The 23,989-nt window shown below is 41.4% G+C and overlaps 1 protein-coding gene across 1 annotated transcript in view; it reads left to right on the top strand.

Moving 5' to 3' along the window:
• The first annotated feature begins 336 nt into the window (after positions 1-336).
• LOC139560496 (insulin receptor-like) overlaps positions 337-23,989 on the top strand; it is a 102,468-nt gene continuing 78,815 nt past the window's right edge. Inside the window, exons 1-2 of the mRNA XM_071377334.1 lie at positions 337-1,532; positions 21,813-22,373. Coding sequence (XP_071233435.1) covers positions 1,448-1,532; positions 21,813-22,373 — 646 coding nt within the window. The 5' untranslated portion in view covers positions 337-1,447. The remainder of the gene's footprint in view (positions 1,533-21,812; positions 22,374-23,989) is intronic.

Here is a 23,989-nt window from a genome sequence, read left to right as displayed (position 1 = left end):
TTCCATGGGCTGCATCTCAATCTCACTCACCCACCTATTTCGGCCTTCCGCATCTGCGGTGAAAGGTGACCGAAAATCGGTCTTCTTCTAAATATAGGACAGACACTTAAAAATCTTATTCCTTCTGATTATTTTTTTTACTTGATTTTTTGCCATTTATGAATGTGTTATTTAATGCGTTTCTATGGGTTATAGTAGTAAAAATTACCCATGGTATGACCCCCGCTCGTTTGTAGCCTATTCACAGATGCAATGTAGGTTTTTACAGTATCTTTAGTCTAACTGCCTAATCCAATATATTCCAGTCCGTGTTTCCCTTTAGCCCCAGCTGGCTCACTTGCAGGTTTTGTTTACTGGCGGAGGAGAGGCAGAGAAGAGGATTTAACAATCTACCTCTCATGTGGGAGACTAAAATATAAGTTTTCGACTTTATTTTTTGCTGTTGTCGTTGTGCAATAACCATGTGGTCATTTTGAAGGGAGATATCCCTCATGTAAAATCACCGAAACGCGCTTTATTGTGACGAAATAGTGCGAACAACTTGACCAACGGCGAAGTCTGACAGTCAATGTTGTCTTGCGTGGAAGTCTCGTTAATGTCAGTATTGACCGAATCGAGTTTGCGGTTTAATTATTTATTCTCTCCATACAAGGTTCAGATGAGTTTAAGTAAACTACCTAGTAATCGCAATACTTTTGCGTTTATTATTTGGGTATTTTTGTGAACGACACCAGCGGATGAGCGTGAAACCCAGTGACCCGTGGATTTGGTTGAGTACGCCACGCGTGCCATGAACCTGAAGTTGTCATAAGGGAAGCTACAGAATGCGGGACTGCGACACGAGAGAAATTGCTGCACATCACTAGCTGTGTTTTTTTGTTCTTTCAATGCAAGGGAATAAGCAATTTCCGAAGTAGACACGGCGCCATAGCGAGTGTTACCGAAAGCGTGATTCAATTGCGAGTTGGTATCAAATCGCACTACCTTGCGTTGTGGCCTGCTGCACAGCCAGCTAACATTAGCTAGCAGTTAGCTAGCTACTCCCCTTGGCCTGTTCAGACTTTCGAGACTGCGGCTTGAATCAAGAACAATTGAAAAGACTCAATGCCATGCAAGTTATTGGCAAGTGAGACTTTAGCTTCGTTTGTCCACAATGAATCACACTGTTGCATTTGTTTGTGGCGATTTTGAATATCCACCAGATCTGTACAGATAACTAGCAGTGGCTAACCAGGTAGCCAGTGAACGAACACGTTGGACTCCAACTTCCCTCCGCCCATTTTTCCGGAATGCATGTTTTTATTTTTGTTTACCTGTGGGTTCTCGTGGCTTAGCGAACAAACCAATTGACAGCTACCACCTGCCAGCTAGTTTTAACCGAGTTGACACGGATTCTAACCCAGTTGCTCTCGACTGTGTCGTCGGTCGGATATTGATTTAAGGAAATATGTGTCCGCGGACTTTCCTTGTGGTTTTTGTGACTGCTGTCTACGTATGGAATTGTCAGCAAACGAATGGAGAAAATACAGAAAGTAAGTAGCTAGTTATAATCTTCTCACCCTACTCATCTGTGTCAGATGTGTTCACTTGTATAATTGTACCTAATTTAAGAGTGTCACTTAACTTGCTTTTGGAAGGCTCTGCTTTGACATCAATATCCGCTATGATGACAGCAAGGCCAGCCTTTTCGTTAGATACGCTAGATTTAAACGGACAAAGGTCTATTTGATTGACTTTTTGGTTAGTAAAACAATTACTTAACCACCTAAACTGATCAAAATGCCTTTGCAACCTGCAATTGTTCATGTCTATCCCATAAATGTGCTTGGTTATCAAATGGGTGCAATGCAAAACGTACAATGTACATCACATTGATTAGGGGTAGGGTGTTAGGGCTCAAAATGAGACACTGGTTCTGGTGTTATACTTTGTATTCCAAATAGTACTGCTTTTCAGGACACAACACTTTATTTCATGAGGGTGTAGAGACTTACCATCGCTGAGATCTTATTTTCACGTGATCAGAAAAGGTACAAAAAAAATAGTGGACAGGACAATGATAATCCCTTGTCAAAAAGGCACCAAATCACCTGCATGGATTCTTAATTTCAACAAGTTTTGCCCAATATCTTAAAATGGAGTGGTCATATTGTTCTGACGTAATATTATGACAATTAGGCACTTAATATGCACATTAGGCAGTACAGAATGCATAATTACAGTGCTTTGAGGCCAATGGTCATATTATTAACAAATATACATGCTTTATGCATAACTGAGAGTTTGTAACAAATTGAAACCATTTTTGAAATTAGAATTTAAAAAATACGGCTTTATGCAAATTAGATGCATAATAATATGCTAAGTAGTCTGTACAGAATAAAACAAATACAGTATGTTAAACCCATTCATTTAAAGTCAGGTGGTCCTATTGTTAACATATATATTGAGATTTTATGCACTCCTGGGAGTCTACACTGAAGAGTAATGTGGCGCCCACACGCTTGAGTGCGCGCACACAAACAAACACACACCGAGGGTGGTAACAGAGTAATTGGGATGACATGATCATGAACAAAAAGTAGGGTAACTATTTACTAGTTAGTAAGTTAGGTTGTCTCACAGTTGTAATCAGTAGCCCCTCTGAATAGGACTAGAGTGCACACACACAAACACTTCTCAGCATCCCTACACACTCATCCAACACACACACACACACACAGCCTAACGCAGACATACACTTCTCAGCACTTACACATACCAACACACATACGCCACACATTCACTCACTACTAGTCATTATTACAAGACTTGTACATGTATTAGCCATCTACACATCTGAATCTGTGTGATTCACTAGATTGACTGTTGTGTTGCAAATAGCAGTAAATTAGTTAACAAAATTACAGATTAAAAGAGGGTACTTAATGTCAAACCAGACACTTTCTGAAATCACAGCAGGTTTATCAAAGCACTGGATCAAATTGGATGAAACAAATTAGCTTATTTCAAATGAATGGTGAAGGAACCGGATGCACATGTACAACAGTAAGTGAGTAAACAAAGACGGAGATTAAAATAGTTAGTTTGGTCTTAAAGTATTATGTCAAACCAACCACTTTCATTGTAGGTTTTTTACACTGACACTGATTTGAATGAGATTGGATAAACCAAATTAGTTCAAATGAATGGTAAGGATAAAGGATGGACATGGTACAAACAACCTAGCTTCTGTTGTCCTCCCAACAAAGACGGAGATTAAAAGAGGGCAATTTGCACTCACCGGCCAGTTAATTAGTTACACCCATCTAGTACTGGGTCGGGACCACCTTTGCCTCCAGAACAGCCTGATTTCTTTGGGGCATGTATTTTACAAGTTGGAAACATTCCACAGGGATGTTGGTTCATGCTGACGCGATGGCATCACGCAGTTGCTGCAGATTGGACGGCAGTACACCACCGCCACCATTCTGTACCTTTGACACCAGTCTGGATGGGTCCATGTACTCATGCTGCTTGCAGCAAATCCTGACTCTGCCATCAGCATGACTCAACAGGAACCGGGATTCCTCGGACAAGGCAATGTTTTTCCACTCCTTAATTGTCTAGTGTTGGTAATCGCGTGCCAACTGGAGCCGCTTCTCCTTGTTTTTAGCTGATAGGAGTGGAACCCAGAGTGGTCGTCTGCTGCAATAGCCTGTCTGTGACAAGGATTGACGAGATGCCATTCTGCACACCACTGTTGTGCTGTTATTTGTCTTATTTGTGGCCCCAGTGGGTGAGCCTATGCCCACTCATGGCTGCACCGCTGCCCAGTCATGTGAAATCCATAGATTAGTGCCTAATTTTTTTATTTCAAATGACTGATTTCCTTATGAACTCTAACTCAGTAAAATCTTTGAAATTGTTGCATGTTGCGTTTTTATATATTTTTTCAGTAAGTTGTTACGTCTTACATGTCCAAGCAGGAATGCACGATTCAAAATATTTTGATATGCAACCTAATCCAGTGATTGTCATGCATTTTAGCTTGACAATTAGGCTATTAAAAAAAACTATTTTACTGTCAAATAGAGCTCCAGAATGTTTTGTTAAATAGAGATTAATTTGCCTTCATCTTTATGTACATTAACATTATATATTTGCTTAATTCAGTTGGTGCTAATTCACCACCCGAGGAAGTAGAAACGCAACACATTAGCTAGATCGCTAACTCTCTAAATATAACACCTACTGCCAGTAGCCATGTAAGTGCAATGAGGCTAGTTCACTTGCGATGGCCGATGCGCAATTCCACACCCTCTGTATTTCAAAGACGTATCAGGTATCTTGATTGTAGAACAGTGCTTTGAGCACAGTAATGATAGTTGAAAAATAGCAATTATACCTACAGTAGAAGGCCGAGACACTCCTCTCTTTTTAATATGGACAACTAGTTGCTTCCAAAGTTGTGTTTTTCCTCCCCTGCAATTGCATTTTGAAATGTTCTACAATCACGAGTGGGGAGAGTGAGTGAGAGGCTCGTTCATTACAGCAGCCTGCCCCAGTGAAACAGGCAGGCACACTGCCAGGGTAGACACTTATTACAGGAATCATGAGGATAATGCACTTTACTGTAGAACAAATTCATGAATTTATCTGCACAAAAATAGGACTTTTTGATTGAGGTGGAATGGGCAGCTCGCACCAGTGCAAGCAATTAAAAATGAAACTCGCACAGCCAAGTTAAAAGGTCGCAAAATCCGACTAAATTGTCACACTCTATAGTCCTGCGTATGGTTTCTATTCACCCCGTCTGCACCTGGTGACCCACTCGTGATCTTTTAACTATTTGAAAAGCTGGTAAGAGTCAGTGTAGTAGAATTCTTGAGACTTTGTGATGAAATAGGCCTATACCTACTCTTGCACCATTAATGTATTTAGGCGTGGGAGTTAACCCTCTTAAACAGCCTTTGTCTAGCAGCATTGCAACAAATCAAACGCTCGACTGACACCTCTGTACTTGTTATGGATGTTAAACGCTGTCGAGTTTGTTTTCAGCCTATGTGACGAGAGAGCGAGTTGGACTGAGAGTTGAGAAAAAAAAACTCATAGTAATGTGAAGCTACCCTTTTCATTAAACTGAAAAGGTGGTGGGTTGAGATTGGGTAATGTCATCAGACCAGTTTGTGAGATTCTGTTGCGCAACTGTGACAATTCATAAACAATTTGTGTATTGCTCGGCTACTGGCTCTGACTGGCCCCCTTCTCGCACCTCTCCGACTTGACAGTGAACCAGTGAGTGAGTGAGAGAAACTTGGGCCTCACTGAAAGTGTTTCATAACATTGACTGACAGTAACTGACCAACGCATTGGCTGAACCAAGCCAGTGTCTGTATGTAACCTATGTTGTGAAGGAATTGTTAATGTTTATTGACCCGATACTTAAGTCAAAATGGACAATTCTGGCTTGGACAAGGCTTACTTAATTAGCTTGTCAAAATGGCTAAATGAAACTAAAATCCTTGGTGGATTTGTTTTGGTTTTATATTTACATTTTTACATTTCCATCACCCCATTTTACATACTGAAGGATTGAGTATAGGCATAGATTAAGAATTGTCCTATCTGTATCCTGTATCCTTTCTTTTCTGTTGTCAGATCTGTATGCACATGGTATAATGTCTCGCGTTCTATTTCTGCCTGCAATGTTTGGTCATCATTACACTATTGTGCTACCATCCATCGTACGTTAGGTCACCTCGGGTACCAAGATACAGTAGTTAACCTCAGGTCTCCAATGTAAAGTAGTAGTTCACCTCAGGTACCACCGTCCAGTAGTTCACCTCAGGTCTCCAACGTAGAGTAGTTTACCTCAGGTTGCCAATTAAATAATTTGAAGTGGTCAGGTTGTCAAACCAGACAATATCAATCTATTTTAGAAGTGTGCCTGAGGCTGGTCTAGCGGGTAATGCTGCCGCCTGCAGCACGTACACGTCACCCTTCAGCGTAGTTTGGACACACCTACTCATTCCAGGGTTTTTCTTTATTTTTACTATTTTCTACATTGTAGAATAATAGTGAAGACATCAAAATGATGAAATAACACATGGAAATCATGTAGTAACCAAAAAAGTGTTAAACAAATTAAAATATATTTGAGATTCTTTAAAGTAGCTACCCTTTGCCTTGATGACAGCTTTGCACACTCTTGGCATTTTCTCAACCAGCTTCATGAGGAATGCTTTTCCAACAGTCTTGAAGGAGTTCCCACATATGCTGAGCCTTGTTGGCTGCTTTTCCTTCACTCTGCAGTCTAACTCATTCCAATCCATCTCAAAACAAATGAAAGTCCCACTAAGCACAAACCAGATGGGGTGGCATATCATTGCAGAATGCTGTGGTAGCCATGCTGGTTAAGTCTGCCTTGAATTCTAAATAAATCACAGATGGTGTCACTAGCAAAGCACTATCACACCACCAACTACACATGCGGAGATCATCCATTCACCTACTCTGCGTCTCACAAAGACACGGCGGTTGGAACCAATAAATCTCACATTTTGACTCCTCAGTGCAAAATCTGTTCTTTGGTCTAGTCTAATGTCCATTGCTCGTGTTTCTTGACGCAAGCAAGTCTATTATTATTGGTGATCTTTAGTAGTGGTTTCTTTGCAGCAATTTGACCATGAAGGCCTGATTCACGCTGTCTCATCTGAACAGTTGACGTTGAGATGTCTAACTTTAACTCTGAAGAATTTAGGCTGCAATCTGAGGTGCAGTTAACTCTAAAGAACTTATCCTCTGCAGCAGAGGTAATTCTGGGTCTTCCTTTCCTGTAGCGGTCCTCCTGAGAGCCAGTTTCATTACAGCGCCTGATGGTTTTTGCGACTGCAAAAACCCGATTGACTGGCCTTCATGTCTTAAAGTAACGGACTGTCATTTCTCTTTGCAGATTTGAGCTGTTCTTGCCATAATATGGACTTTGTCTTTTACGAAATAGGGCTGTCTTCTGGTTACTATATGATTCCACATGTATTATTTCTTAGTTTTGCTGTCTTCACTATTATTGTACAATGTAGAAAATAATACAAATTAAGCAAAACCCTTGAATGAGTAGGTGTCCTAACTTTTCACTGGTACTGTATGTAAATTAAATGTAATATTTCAGTTATTCATTTTTTATACATTTGCATACAATTCTAAACCTGTTTTTTGCTTTGTTTTTAATGTGTATTGTGTGCAGATTTAGGGAATGCTCTATCCACTAGGCAGGTAGCCACTAACCACCAGGCAGGTAGCATAGTTGTTAGAGCGTTGGGCCAGTAACCGAAAGGTTGCGAGATCGAATACCCAAGCTGACAAGGTAAAAATATGTTGTTCTGTCCCTGTTCCTAGGCTGTCATTGTAAATAAGAATTTGTTCTTAACTGACTTGCCTAGTTAAACAAAGATACAATTAATCCATTTTAGAATAAGGATGTAACTTGGCAAAAAGTCAGGGGGTCTGAATTCTTGCCGAATGCACTGTACATGTATCTATTCTTTGAAGTTCTTAGGAGAGGGAATAGTCTAACCAGAAACCGTATCAATCCATCTCACTCATGAAGCTCAATTTCCGCGCCTCATGTTAAAGACAGACATCCTTCTGTCATAAGTGTCACCCAGTGTGTAACTCTACTAAAGAACTAACTCTTGTTAAATCTCACTGTCGTCAAATGAGATCCGGTTGGTCTGTAATTGTGTAACATAACTAGCTATTGTCTGCATCCCAAATGGTACCCCATTCCCTATGTACACTGAACACAAATATAAATGCAACATGTAAAGAAAGAGTTGGTCCCATGTTTCATGAGATAAAATAAAAGATCCCAGAAATATTGCATACACACTAAAAGCATTTTCTTTTTCAAATTTTGTGCATAAATTTGTTTACATCCCTGTGAGCATCTCTCTTTGGCAATGATAATCCATCTACCTGACAGGTGTGGCATATCAAGAAGCTGATTAAACAGCATGATCATTACACAGGTGTACCTTGTTCTGGGGACAAAAAAAGGCCACTCTAAAATGTGCAGTTTTGTCACACAACACAATGCCACAGATGTCTCAAGTTTTGAGGGAGCGTGCAATTGGCATGCTGACTGCAGGAATGTCCACCAGAGCTGTTGACAGAGAATTTAATGTTAATTTCTCTACCATAAATACTTTTACAAAGAGGAATCTTATTTTCAACTCGCAATGTGTAGATTCTATTCGATCAGATAGATTGAAATTGTACGTTAAACATCACAGCATAGTTGAAAGATATATGTTGCGTAGAAATCCGAAGAGGGTGGCCAGCAGAGATGGATGGGATGGGCTGAGGGTTGGGATGTGGAATTGGAGACAAGTGGGAGAGAGAATGATGGTCAAAGATAAAAGTAAAAAATAAAGTCAAGTTAAAACATAATAAAAAGTATGTTTGAGGGACACTGAGGAGCAGTGTTTTTACAGCTAATGCCGGTTTGCCTGAGGCTGATGCCGTGCAGGTGTTTGTACACATGCATGTACACACACTCATTCAAATAAACACATACAAAAACACACACATACATGTAATAGTGCCAGACATGCACACAAACATATAGTTTGCTTTGCTGTTATGATTTTAGTTGTCCTTGATATCCATTTATTTATTTATACTTTACATTTTTATGCATTGTTTGTTGTTTTCTTCTGTCTTTTTCTCTTTAGTTCATTCTCTTGGTTGTTGGTGCATTGGGGGGTTCAGGGACCATCAAAAATAGTGTACTATATTAGGAATAGGGTGCCATTTGAGACACCATGAGTGTGTGTGTGTGTGGTTGACACACAGGAATTGTTTGTCTTTTATTGTTCTCTTGAACAATAGTCCTTTAATCCTGGGTGACATGTTCCAACTTTGTCAAGCTGTGAAACACCTCATTGTCAAGCAACTCAAGCACCTGGAACTGTGTGTATCGAGCAACTGAGTAAGAATGCTGATCTAGGATCAGGTCACCTGTCTATAATCTTTCTCATTATGATCTAAAAGGCAAACCTGAACCTACATCAACACTCCTACTCTGAGATCCTTGATACATATGGCCCTTGATCTGACAATGCTTTCTTTCTGAGGTGCGTACTCAGTCCGTGCCCTTGACATGGAGGCCTAACTGACCTTGATCAAGGAAACGTCCTTCTTATTCTGCAGGTAATAATTACCTCAGTGTCAACAATGGCCCTCAACAATGCCCATTCATATTACATGATACCATAAAACAGTTAGGGATCCATTGTAGTGTTGCATGGTAAACCGGTACCAAAACGTTGCCACCATTTTAGAATACCGTTTCATTTGATACTACAGAATTTTTCGACCCTAAAATTCAAAAGAACCCACTGGCGCCTGTTTATAAAATGTTTATAAAGTCAGTTTTGTTAATAAATTCAGTCAACAACAAAAAAGCAACAGCAGCTCTCCTCTATGCGCCCATTCACTAATGTCTATTTCACTTTCATGTGTATATCACATGTAGCAGCTGTAATCAGCCAGCCACATACCCTACCAGCAAGCACTCACAGGTTCTCTCCGTCCTCTCTTCCTGCGCATCTATGACATTTGGTTTTAAAATATAATTTAGCCTTGATGTCAAGCAGGGATGCAGACCCCGATGTTCTTCTGCTAAATGTACATTTGATAGATTGGAGCAGTGTGCAGAGCGAGCAAAGTTGAAACGTTGCATAATTTCCTCACCTGGTATAACCAAGAGCACAGGCCTTTCTGAGTAGGCTTTGCAAGTTCGCTGTCACACAGCCTCTGAGTGTCAGAGAGAGAAAATGGAGCACAGTACTTTTACAGCAATGAAAACGGCTCGTCTCTAGGGCACACCATTAACAAAAGATGATGACCCGTATTAACAGAGCGACCTTTTACAAATTCACATGCATTTTATATACTTTTACAAACAGCTGTTTTAAACTGTTCCCGGGTGGCTAATTATTGATTTGATAACAAACAACCTTGTTCAGTCATGTTACCTAACTAGCTAACAACCTGTTAAAGGAAAGATTCACCCATTTTTTAAAGAATGTTCTATCGGTTTTCTATCTCTGAGCGATGTTCTATCGATTCCCGGGGTCATTTCATGTATATTTGAGCTATTGCCTGTCAAGCAGGCAGAAATACAGCCGGTATGACGAGTTTTGCATCGATACACATGAAAACATGAAATGACTCCAGGAGTCGATAGAATATCGCTCAGAGATGCAAAAAAAACTATATATAACATTCAAAGTGGGTGTTTTACGTTGCGTAATGTGAAAAAGGATATGTGAAAGTTAGTGCAGCTGGTGAGTTTGAGGAATGACGGAAGTACAGTGCATTCGGAAAGTATTCAGACCCCTTGACTTTTCCACATTTTGTTACATTACAGCATTATTCTGGGGCGGCAGGTAGCCTAGTGGTTCGAGCGTTGGGCCATTGAGCATTAACCGAAAGGTTGCTAGATCAAATCCCTGAGCTGACAAGGCAGTTAACCCACTGTTCCTAGGCCTTCAATGTAAATAAGTGTTCTTAACTGACTTGCCTAGTTAAATAAAGGTTTAAAAAAATTATTTAAATTGTTTTTCACATGTCAAATACAATTTGAATTAATTTGAGGGGAACAAAGCAAAAATGCAATGGAACTGGCTTCGAGGTCCAGAGTTGAGTTTGAAGGTCCGAGAGGCACAGTTCCCGAAAAGCAATTATTCATCAATCGCCATCTAGTACCTTTAATACATTATAGAGAATTTTTTAGAACATCGTAGGCATAGTTGATCTCAGACTATGGTTAATACCGCTAATCCTTGTTAAGAGCCCGCTAGTAATTATTCAAAGTGCCTTTACTGTTCTGTTGTCTGAAACCTGAAATCTGTCTATTATTGGTAGCGTACTGGTTAGAGCGTTGGGCCAGTAACCGAAAGGTTGCTAGATCGAAACCCCAAGCTGACAAGGTAGAAATCTGTTGTTCTGCCCCCAGAGCAAGGCAGTTAAGCCACTGTTGCCCAGGCGCCAAAGACTTGGATGTCGATTTCAGGCAGCTGCACCTCTCTGATTCAGAGGGGTTGGGTTAAATGCGGAAGACACATTTCAGTTGACGGCATTCTTGGTATGGATTACATCACGCGCCGCTGCAGCCAATTGTCTGGTCCGCTGGTGCCTCCCTGATCTTAGCTCCGGCGGCATATGTTGGAAAACAATAAACCAACGAGCCACCTAGTAAAACCTTGAAAAGGGAAGTGTTGCAATAGCTGCTGGGTGTTTGTGTTCTTCCTGAGGCCACACTCGTGTAGGAGTGAGAGGCGCGTGAGGCCCAGGGAGAGGTTTGTGTCCGAAATGGCACACTATTCGTATGTAGTGGATGACTTTGACCTGTAGTGTAGGAGGGAGAGTAGAGGGAGACACGCACTCACACACATCTGGACAGTGCCCTTGCACCCTCCGCCTGTTGTCTACTCTTTCCAGACAAGGGCATCAAATTAACTGTGTGGTCAACCTACCGTTTCATTTTCACTTAACCTTTATTTATACAGGTTAGTCTAATTGAGATTTAAGTATATATTTTTTTTACAGTGAGACCTGTACAGTGTTTATGGAACCAGGCATGTGGCCAGTGGATGAAAACCAAATTCACCAGCCACTCAGACTATGTACTGTATGTAACTTCATACCAGCCACATTTTCAGTGCAGGTTTATTTAACTCATACTATCTAAATGCATTCATAGTAGATGTAGGCAAGTATCTACATGCACTACATAAGAGTGCTGATGTAGGAGTTTTCTTTGTGATTAGGTGAGTTGATTAGGTGAGTGTCAGAAGTGAATCAGAAGCTCCATAGCCGCCCTTATGTAGTTGGCTTGTGTGTTTTTTTTGGTCTCTTTTTCCAGGAGGATCATGTCAGGACCACTGTGCAGCTGCAGCTCCCCAGCATATTTTAGGGTTTTCATGTTCCGAAGTGTCATTATATTCTGTAATATTATTTATATTCTGCAAAACCTTATCAGACAGTTTCGTAATGTCTCTCGACTTCACCTTTAGAAATAGCTTGTTCAATGACAGAGCTTTTTGTCCTCTTTCTAATCACAGACAATTGGAACCTACATTCTCAATTGACTTTAATGATTCTAGAATTGTAGTCCAGGTTCTAGAATGACCTGTATCTCCAGACAGCAGATTGTAATGGACAATGTGGTTTTTTTTCTATTAGTTTTGCTGAAGTTTTATGTGCTATTTCAACAGATCAGTTTGCTCCAGCACCTACAGAGTTAACCTCTCACAGTCTACAGTAGATGACTGTTTAGGAATATACCATTATGTGTTAGTTTCTAATTCACGAAGGTATTATTTAATTACTTGTTATTGCTGTGTTATATGATCCATTGTTGGCAATTCAGTGGTTTGCTCCAGCACCTACAGAGTTAACCTCCCAGCAAGACTGTCCTATGACTCAATCCTGACCTTTGATGTTAACTCTCTGACTGTTGTTGATCACCCCTGTTATTTCTTCATACACAGGAGAGGGTACAAACAACAATTAAAGCCAATTATGTTTTAATTCCTTTGCATGGGGATTCTGCTGTTTTGAGGAATAGAACTACATCGTAGTTAGCCCCCCTCTCCAACTCTCCTAATGGCTGTTAGACTCTGTCAGTGGTGGTGTGAGATATTATTGATCAGTGGAAATCTTCAGTCGTGATCCTTTTGGAGATTATACAGTACCTCCGAGGCACAGACTTATCTCCATGTGTCTCTGTGAGTTAGTCCAGCAGCCCCTGTGTCTGTCTGCCTGCCTGCCTGTCCGTGTGTGTGGCTGGTTTCCATGGTAACTCCATCGGTTTGCGTGATGTTCCCAAAACATCTCCTCTTTGTTTTTTCCCCCCAAGTTGATAGGAAGGACTCTTAACAGCTAGATTCATAGATTCTGGTACAGGTGAATCATGATTTGTCTCTGGAGAGTAACCAGATTTCTACAGATGGGCATATGATATATGATGAAAGCCTAACCACCACACTCAGCCACTGCTGTGTGGTAGGGTTGAACATTTTCCTGGTATTCTACAAATGTTCCATCCCGAGAATAAATCACTTTGCGATCTACCTAAACCAACCATGTTTTTAGTGCCGTTAAATTGGATAATTAGTAATGAGGCAAATAGCAGTACTTTGGCTGTTTTTTTTGTTTTAATCTGTTTTCTTTTGTGAAACGCACCAAACAAGCTGTCGACCTAACCCTCAATGGATACAGTGATCCCCGATATCATACACAAGCGATGTCCTGCTTAATCTCTGGCCCTTTGCTGCAAGTCTACACTGCAATGGAATACCACCATCATTACAATCAACCTGTTCCCAAGGATTCTAAACCAAGGAAGGGTGGGAGTAGAGGAGGAATTTGGAATCGGATGAAAAAAACAGCCCTTCAGAACACCTCATCCATCTATTATGCATGGCAATGTAGAAAGCATAAGGAATAAGACTGAGTTACGGGCTTGTACCCAATACATCTGAGTACCGACGATCCTGCTTGATCTGTCTGAGACCTGGTCTACGGAACAGGATCCCGACACTGTTGTGGAGCTGCATGGCTTCACAATTGTTAGAATGGTCTGAAACATCAACTCTGGTAATAGAAATGGTGGTGGAGTTTGTGCATTTGTCAATGAGAAGTACTGCAATCCTGCCCGTCTTACAACTAAGCACAAGGTCTGTACGAAAGATATCGAACTCCTTGCTCTTAACCTACGGCCATACAACCTGCCACAGTAAATAAATCGGATTCGGTTTATTTATTGTTTCCATCGACTTCTCCTCTGACACGCTCATAGCTGCCGACTTGATTCATGACCTTGTATCCCAGGCTGAGACCGAGTCACCTGAAGCAGTAAAGCAAATCATGGGAGACTTTAACGTGTGCAATCTATCTCAACATCATATCAGCAATATGTTACCTACCCGAACTGAAGCCTGTCTGGACCTCTGTTATGGTAACATCCAAGGTGCGTATTTTTCCAAGGCACTACCCAGTCTTGGGGGTTGGGATCATAACGTGGTTCTGCTCATCCCAGTCTACAAAGTGCGTCTGCATCGAGAGAAGGCTAAAAAGGTAGAGATTAAAATCTGGACTCCTGAAGTGATTGAAGGTTGCTTACTTTTTCTGTGGCTTAACCAACAAGGCTTGTAATTTAGCAATTTTATTGATATTTACAGATGGCATACACGTTTCTTATTAAGGCACATGAAAGTTCACATGTTCGAGAAGGCATTTCTGCCACAAAAACACATTTTGATGATTTTTTTTTTTTTTTAACGTTCAAACGGCTCGGCTGTCCTGTGAAGTCGTGACTTGCGACATACGCCTAGTTTCCTGAATCGGGGCACATATTTTCAAGCAGAGTGGTGGCTGCATTATTTTGTGGGTATGCTTGTAATCATTAAACTGGGTAGTTTTCAGAATAAAACATTTATGGAATGGAGCTAAGCACCGGCAAAAAATTTGCTTTCGACCAGACACTGGGAGATTAATTCACCTTTCAGCAGGAGCTCTAACCTAAAACACAAGGTCAAATCTAAACTGGAGTTGCTTACCAAGAAGATGGTGAATGTTCCTAAGTGACCGAGTTAAAGTTTTGTCTTAAATCTGGTTGTCTAGCAATGGTTTTCTGAAAATTATCAACAATTTGAGAGAGCTTGAAGAGTTTTGAATAAGAATAATGGGCAAATGTTGCACAATCAGGGTGTAGAAAGCTCTTTAGCCATGTTCACATTGGCAGTTTGAAGTGACTCAAATCCTATTAATTTGCATATCCTATTCGAATCTGTTCTTTTTCCTGCGGTCTGAACATCCAAAAACCACATGGAATCGGATATTTCGAGCCACATTTCAAACCACCTTCGTAGGTGGTTTGAACATTCAAAGCAACTGGGAAACATCCATGGCAGGCATTGTCACCTTAGCTTGCTACGTAACTTCTGAGTGATAGGAAGCACGAGCACCACCACCAATCAGCCTACACCACTGCACACAGACCTGGCGTTACTGTGACAACTACTTTAGCCTTGTTTGCAAATGACTGCTACCTGAACAAACACACACATCCTATTTGGTCACATGCAACTTGCTATTTGGACAGTCCGTAGTCCAAAACAGATTTGAAAAACAAAACTCATTTGAGCATTAAGGCCTGCAGTGCCAAGCAGCATTGTAAGGCTGCGTTGTGACACTGACTTGACCCAAGCCCAGCTCAGTTGACCCAAGCCCAGCTCAGTTAATCCCTACCATTGTGACGCTGAGTTGTCATAATGCTTCAGCAAATGTACATTACACCAGGGGCGCTGGTAGACACAATGTAAGTAACCTAATGTATGTCCCTCTAACTGCCCTGAATGCCTCTGCTGATCCTACAGCTATCGCATGCAGCAATCATGTGCCTATGAACCAGATTTATACTGTTAGCACTGAGGCGGTGTGCCCTAGTAGGAAGTCTACTGTGTGCAGCTCACCCTGCACTAACATAAATAACATGAGCATATCTACTTCTGCTATGCTTCCCAGTAAAGCAATGAAAACAAGTAAGCATCCCAGAAGAAAAGTGCTCAAATTAGCCCACGTTAACATATGTAGCTGAAGAAACAAGGTTAATGAAATCAATAATTTGCTAGTAACAGATGACATTCATATTCTGACAATCTCTGAAACTCACTTAGATAATACCTTTTGATACAGTGGTAAGCAATACAAGGTTAACACTTTTACAGCAAATATAGAAATGCCAATGGTAGAGGTGTTGCTGTTTATATTCCGAACCACATTCCTGTAAATCTCAGAGGAGGATTACTGTTGAAGTAATATGCTACAGGTTCATGTGCCTCACCTAAAGCCTATTCTTGTGGGAAACTGCAATAGACCACCAAGTGCTAACAGTCCGTATCTGGATAACGTGTGAAATGCTTGATAATGTATGTGATAGCAACAGAGGTATATTTTCTGGGTGATTTTTAAATATTGACTGGCTTTCATCAAGCTGCCCACTCAGGAAAATGCTTCAAACTAACCAGTGCCTGCAACCTGGTTCAGGTTATCAATCAACCTACCAGGGTAGTTCCAAACAGCACAGGAATGAGATCATCAACATGTATTGATCTCATCTTTACCAGTGCTGCAGACATTTGCTTGAAAGTAGTCACCAGATCCATCTGATGTAGTGATCACAATATAGTAGCCATATCTAGAAAAAACTGAGATCCAAAGGCTGGGCCTAATATGGTGAATAAGAGGTCATACAATACGTTTTGTAGTGATTCCTATGTTGTTGATGTAAAGAATATGTGTTACTCCGTGGTGTGTAATGAGGAGCAAACAGACCGATGCACTTGGCACATTTATGAAATGTCTTATTCCAGTTACTAATAAGGACGCACCCATTAAGAAAATGGCTGTGAAAACGGTTAAATCTCCGCGGATTGACGAGTGTCACGTTCCTGACCTTATATCCTTTGTTTAGTCTTTGTTTAGTTGGTCAGGACGTGAGCTGGGTGGGTGTAGTCTATGTTTTGTGTTTCTATGTTGGGTTTGTTGTTTGGCCTAATATGGTTCTCAATCAGAGGCAAGTGTTTTGCATTGTCTCTGATTGGGAACCATATTAAGGTAGCCTGTTTTCACTGTTTGTTTGTGGGTGATTGTTTTCTGTCTTTGTGTTCTGCACCAGATAGGACTGTTTTCGGTTTTCACATTTATTGTTTTGTAGCTTGTAGTGTTCTCGTTCTTATTCTTTATTAAACATGTTGAACACTAGCCGCGCTGCGTTTTGGTCCTCTCTTTCATCCCAGGAAGAAAGCCGTTACGAGGAATTAAAAAATGTTATGTTTGAGAGGGATGAGGCAAAAGGAATGGCAAATAAGTCTGTCTGCACAACCGATTGGCAAACCTATTGCAAATTGAGAAATCATATGACTTAACTGAATAAAAAGAAGAAGCTACACTGAAACAAAGATGCATGATAATAAGAATGATAGTAAAAAGCTTTGGACCACCTTAAATTACATTTTGGGACAAAAGGCAAACTCCGCTCCATCGTTCACCGACTGATATTGCCAACTACTTTAATTATTTTTTTCATTGGTCAGATTAGCAAATTTAGTCATGACATGCCAGCAACAAACTGACACTACACATCCAAGTATATCTGACCAAGTTATGAAAGACGAGCATTGTCATTTTGAAATCCGTAAAGTGAGTGTGGAAGAAGTGAAGATTTTTCTTTTTTTTGTCCATCAACAATGACAAGCCACCGCAGTCTGACAATTTGGATGGAAAATGACTGAGGATAATAGCGGACGATATTGACAATCCTATTTCCCATATTTTCAATTTAAGCATACAAGAAAGTGTGTGCCCTCAGGCTTGGAGGGAAGTAAAAGGCATTCCGCTACCTAAGAATAGTAAAGCCCCTTTTACTGGCTCAAATAGCCGACCAATCAACCTGTTAGCAACCGTTAGTAAACGCTTGGGAAAAATTGTGTTTTGACCAGATACAAGGCTATTTTACAGTAAACAAATTGACAACAGACTTTCAGCATGCTTATAGGGACGGACATTCAACAAGCACAGCACTTACACAAATGACTGATGTTTGGCTGAGAGAAATTGATGATAAAAAGATCGGGGGCTGTTTTGTTATGTTTCAGTGTGGCTTTTGACATTATCGATCATAGTCTGCTGCTCAAATCCATTTTAATCCCACTTTGTAACACAACAAAATGTGGGAAAAGTCAAGGGGTGTGAATACTTTCTGAAGGCACTGTATATAGTGCACAACTTTTGACCGGGGCCCAGGCTGTACTGTTCCAGTTATCAACACTTGTCACTATCACCACCGTGGACTGTATTAGATTCTCAATTAGTAATGCCTGGCTCTGGCTGAATGAGATGTCCATCCCAAATGGCATCCTATCTCCTATGTAGTGTACTATGTTGGGAATAGGGTGCCACTTAGGACACGACCAGCCTGGTCAAACGCATTCAACTATATAGGGGGCATGGGCCCTGGTCAAAGGTAGTGCACTGTAAAGGGAATAGGCTGCCATTTAGGACGCAAACAGTGTGTCCACACTCCACAGCACACTGCTGGGAGCTGTTTGTACTCTGGTTCCCTCGCTGCTCCTTGGTCATTTACTGTTCCTCCCTGTGTGTATCTCTGTCGGTTTGGGTCATCTTACTGCCACCCTGTCATCTTACCGCTTCAGTCCATCTGCCTCGCTCTTTCTCTCTCTCTCTCCCTGTCTCGCTCTTTTTCTCTCGTGCTCTCTCTATCTCATACTCTCTGAGAGGGGCTCTCATGATGGGTGATGATTTGGGGTGTTTGTGTTGGATATCTTAATTGGACACCACGGCCCACTATAGTTGTTAGTAAGACTTGTTCTTATACCTCTACTTTATATCTGTGTAGTAACAATGCAATTACTGTAGTAATAACATTTTAATAACATGTTATTAGTCTTTAGTCATTGCTTAATGGAAGGATTGTTCCTTATTCCAGTTGTGCAATAACAAAACTCCCATTACAATGCATTTACTGAATGAGGCTACTCTGTAACAATGGCATAGTAAAGTTGTTCTTACTGTAGCTAGTAATTACAGTGTTACTACTCGGGTGTAGTCAGAGCAGCAACAGTGATCATGACAGATCAACACGATCCGGAAACGTCTCGTTTGGAAATAGGTGTTGCAATGAATGTTTCAGAGTACGTACAGTATGTTTCAATGTTTTCCCCCACAGACTGTCTCTTTCTCTCGCAATTCAATTAGGCCGTCATTGTAAATAGGAATCTGTTCTTAACTGACTTACCTCGTTAAATAAAGGTCACATTTAAATAAATATCAAGAGCTCTTTCCATGACATAGACTGACCAGGTGAAAAGATACGATCCCTTATTGATGTCACTTGTTACATCCACTTCAATCAGTGTAGATGAAGGGGAGGAGACGGGTTAAGGAAGGATTTTGAAGCCTTGAGACAATTGAGATGTGGATTGTTTCAATTGGGGGGTGCTGCAACTCAATATTAGGAAGGTGTTTTTAATGTTAGTTTTGACTACTTTTAATAGTGGATTAGGTCTACTCTATACAAAATTAGCATACAGGGGGTATGCTAATTTTCTCTTCCCTGTTTCAAACCTGGTAGTTTGGCTGATGGGACTACCAGCTCTCTGTAACCTAGAGAGCAAAATTTACACTGATGAAAAAATATAAATTCAATTTCAAAGATTTTACTGAGTTAGTTCACATAAGGAAATCAGTCAGTTGAAATACATAAATCAGGCCTTAAATGGGACCTTAAAATAAAAACGTAGGGGCGTGGATCACAACCTGTCAGTGTCTGGTGTGACCACCATTTGCCTCACGCAGCGCAACAGATCTCCTTTGCATAGAGTTGATTTAGGCTTTTAATTGTGGGCCATGGAATGTTGTACCACTACTCTTCAATTACACTGCGAAGTTGTTGGAGATTGGCGGGAACTGGAACACGCTGTCGTACACATCGATCCAGAGCATCCCAAACATGCTCAATGGGTGAAATATCTGGTGAGTATGCAGGCCAGAGAAGAACTGGGACATTTTCAGCTTCCAGGAATTGTGTACAGATCCTTGCGACATGGGACCGTGCATTATCATGCTAAAACATGAGGTGATGGCGGTGGATGAATGGCACGACAATGGTCCTCAGGATCTCATCACGGTATCTCTGTGTTCAAATTGGCATCGATTAAAATGCAATTGTGTTCATTGTCCGTAGCTCATGCCTGCCCATAACATAACCCCACCGCCACCATGGGGCACTCTGTTCACAACGTTGAAATCAACAAACAACTCGCCCACACGTCACCATACACGCTGTCTGCCATCTGCCCGGTACAGTTGAAACTGGGATTCATCCGTGAAGAGCACAGTTCTCCAGCGTGCCAGTAGTCATCGAAAGTGAAATTAGCTTCCCTGAGATGGTTTCTGACAGTTTGTGCAGACATTTTTTGGTTGTGCAAACATCGTTTCATCAGCTGTCCGGGTGGCTGGTCTCCAATGATCCCACAAGTGAAGAACCCAGAGTGCTTGGGCTGGCGCGGTTACACGTGGTCTACAGTTGTTAGGCCGGTTGTACCTACTGCCAAATTCTCTAAAACGGCGTTGTAGGCGGCTTATGGTAGAGAAATTAACATTGAATACTCTGGAAACAGTTCTGTTGGACATTTCTGCAGTCAGCATGCCAACTGCACGCTTCCTGAACTTGAGACATCTGTGGCATTGTGTTGTGTGACACAACTGCACATTTTAGAGTGGCCTTTTACTGTCCCGAGCACAAGTTGCACCTGTGTAATGAACATGCTGTTTAATCAGCTTATTGATATGCCACACCTGTCCGGTGGATGGATTATCTTGGCAAAGGAGTGATGCTCACGAAGATAAAACATTTGCTTGAATGTAAGCTTTTTGTGCATATGGAACATTTCTGGGATATTTTATTTGAGCGCATGCAACATGGGACCAACACTTTTTACATGTAGCGTTTTATATTTCTGTTCAGTGTAGTTACTTAAATTACAGCCTCCAGCCCCATGCCAAATAAGAGTAGAGTTGTCAGTTGTGATAACAGAGCTTACTTCTAAGCTTACTTACTATTGGAATAAAATGTGGGAAGCAACCAATGACAGCGGCCCCTAGTAGAATAGTGCTTACAGCCAATGACAGTGCTCAATACTAGAATATGGGTAATAACAGCCAATGATGGCGCTCTATATTATAATGTGGGAAACACCCAGATATGTGGTTGCTGAACCAACTGTCTGCAGAGAGGCATGGGTTTCATCAAACCAAGATATTGTAGATACATAACCACATATTTTGATGTGAAATTGTTTCTTCTCAATCCAGACTATTTTAGTCTATTTTTATTCTAGGCCTTGGTCTCTTTGCCCTAAAACTGGTTTTGCAATGAAGGTTATATTAAATATTACACAATTCACTTACTCTGAACTATGCATAGCGTACTGTACAACCATTTCTTGAAGTAGCTGTTTGATAGATCAAATCTATTGTATTTAACCCTTAATCAATGTTGGTCAGTTAAGAATATTTTCCCATTTGCAGAAATAATGAGCTGGCAAAGATATCATCACAATTCTTATTAATTAGGCTACATATAGCATCTTAATCAGACTTATGAGGCTATTGCTTGGGTTCACTGTCTACACTCATTTTAATTCACATTCGATACTACACAATAATTGCCCCTGAGGGGGTAAGTACAAAAGTTGTATTGAATTGAAATGAAGATATGTATAAGTGAGTTAGGGCCTATGAAGGTGTTCTTAATTGAACTTAATAGGCTGTAGCAAGCAAAATTAACAATAGCCTACTGCGGTTTATTTCTTGAAATGGTTGAATGTAATTTATAAAAAGCTCAACTCTTGGCGATATGATACAATACAAAGCCGAACTGATCATTAAATTTATGTGCTTGAAATAAATAAATAAATCTTCCCAGGAGGTAAAAAATAACATTGCATGAATAGTGTGCATGAGTAATGTGCTCACTCAGATTATTCCTCATAAGTGGTTGGTTGTTGACTCTTCTTTAATGAAGTCCATAGAATTTAGATGGACCACACACCAAAAAATATGCAGACCAATAAATGTCTTGACGGAATATTTTTGATGTGCAATACTATCGTTGCCAGAATCCCATCTCTAATCAGTTTGTCTCCTCTCTTCCATTCCCCTCTCCTTCACCACTGAAGTCTCCCCTGGAATCTGCTCCAGTAAGGACATCCGGAACAACGTGACCAACCTGCGCTCCCTGGAGAACTGCACAGTGATCGAGGGCCACCTGAAAATCATCCTCATGTTCAAGACCAAGCCCGAGGACTTCAGGGGCCTAAGTTACCCCAAACTGACCGTGGTCACAGACTTCCTCCTCCTGTTCAGGGTCTACGGCATGGAGAGCCTCAAAGACCTCTTCCCTAATCTCACTGTGATCCGAGGTAACAACCTGTTCTTCAACTATGCTCTGGTCTTCTTTGAAATGCTGCAGCTCCGGGATATCGGCCTCCATAGCCTGATGAATATCACTAGAGGAGCGGTGAGAATCGAGAAGAACCCAGACCTCTGCTACCTCTCCACCCTGGACTGGTCCAAGATCCTGGACACGGTGGAGGACAACTACATCGTAGCCAATAAGAATGACCGGGAGTGCGGGGACGTGTGTCCTGGGGCGGCCAAGGGGAAGACCACCTGTCAGCAGACCACCATCAACGGCCTCTTCAACGAACGCTGCTGGACGCACAAGCACTGCCAGAGAAGTAAGTCACTGGGTTCTTATTTAGTTCCCCCTTTATTTAATCAGGGCGTACCAATGAGGTCAGAAGACCTCTTTTACAAGGGAGACCTGACTGTCTTTGGTTCTTAGTAATTTCTTTTTACGATGGAAGGAGTGTTTGTATTTAAATGCATGTACAAATTGCACACTAGGATAGATGTTTCCTTGTCTGCGGTTATTCCATGTTTTGGATACTCGCTCTGTTTTTTTTCCTGCCATAGCCTCAATTTGGGAGAAGACCCACTGCCGTGCACAGGGCTTGTACTTGTTTTAATGTGTCCGATTATTTATGTTTTAGTGTTTTGCTATTTATAAGTGAAAGTAGATCAGGGATCTTATCTGATTGAGGTGAATCTGGAAGGGGAGAGGGCGGGTAGGGGAAAGAGAGGGGAAAAAGAGGGGGAGCAATCAAGAGTGGGGGAAGTGTGAAAGAGAAATCGAGAGTGGGGAAAGTGTGTGTGAGAGAGAAGGAGCTCTCAGGTTGCAGTGATGTCACTTAACATTCAAAGACCTGGTCTCCAGGGGAGTCAGATTAAGGAGAGGAGTTGTTAGAAAGCGAGAGTGGAGTGTGTGTGTGCTTCAGACGGAGTGTTGTAGTCTTGCCAAGACACTTACTCACTCACTCGTGTCCTTTAGCGTAGAAAGTCCAGCTGCAGAGCCAAGAAGTCATATGCTAACTATTAGGGATATAACGGTACCGTTCGGTATGGGGGGCCTCGGTTCGGTCCGCACTGTGAAGCCGAATGAATACATAAAAAAACACGAAGCCTATTGGCTATACCTACGCTGTGTTGTAGGCCTATGCATCTTGAGTAAATATGAGCAGAAAAAACATTTTGAGGCTATTCCGTTAAAACAACTAGAGCCTGTGCGCCCGTTGTACTTCAAATCTTAATTGGCGCATTTCAAACTGTCCTTTTGTGAGGCACAGCCAGGAACTAGTTCTGTGCGATGGTGAGTGGTGGGGTCGATAAACCAGAATTGGAGGATCCTCCATCATCGTTTAAATCTACAGTTTGGAGACATTTTGGCTTCCCAGTAGATTACAACTGCGATGGACAGAGAGTAGTGAATAAAACATTAACAGTATGTCGCTCAATGGCCTTTGCAGCTGCCAACACCTCAAATATGTTGACACATTTAAGCCGACATCACGCCAGTATACCGGAACAAGACAGAAACGCAAAGAAACAACACAACACCGTCCCCCCTCTGCATTTAAGCAGCACTTGGCAGCTGATTCTTACATGACCAAAGAAATTAAAGGAGCGATAGGTAGGGCTGTTTATATTTTTACAGTCTTTGGCTTATAGCCGAGGATATGCGCATGTTTTCGGTGGTCGAGAATAGGCGGTTTCAGCACCTCGTGAAAGTGCTTGGGCCACGTTACAAACTTCCCCTCTTGCACCCGTTTCAGCAAACGGGTAGTACCCGCTCTATATAAGCAGGCCAAAGCCGACGTTTTCAATGAATTGGCCAATGCACTCTGTGTTGAGCTTACTTAACAGTAACAGCCCGTCACATTACCCCAGAGTGGGAGATGTACTGTGCTACAGACACACAACCTTTATGAGAGTCACAAGTGCACATCTGGCACTG

The sequence above is a fragment of the Salvelinus alpinus genome, chromosome 30 (assembly GCF_045679555.1).
Source record: "Salvelinus alpinus chromosome 30, SLU_Salpinus.1, whole genome shotgun sequence".
Taxonomy (NCBI): Eukaryota; Metazoa; Chordata; class Actinopteri; order Salmoniformes; family Salmonidae; genus Salvelinus; species Salvelinus alpinus.
This window is presented reverse-complemented; position numbering and strand designations above follow the sequence as displayed.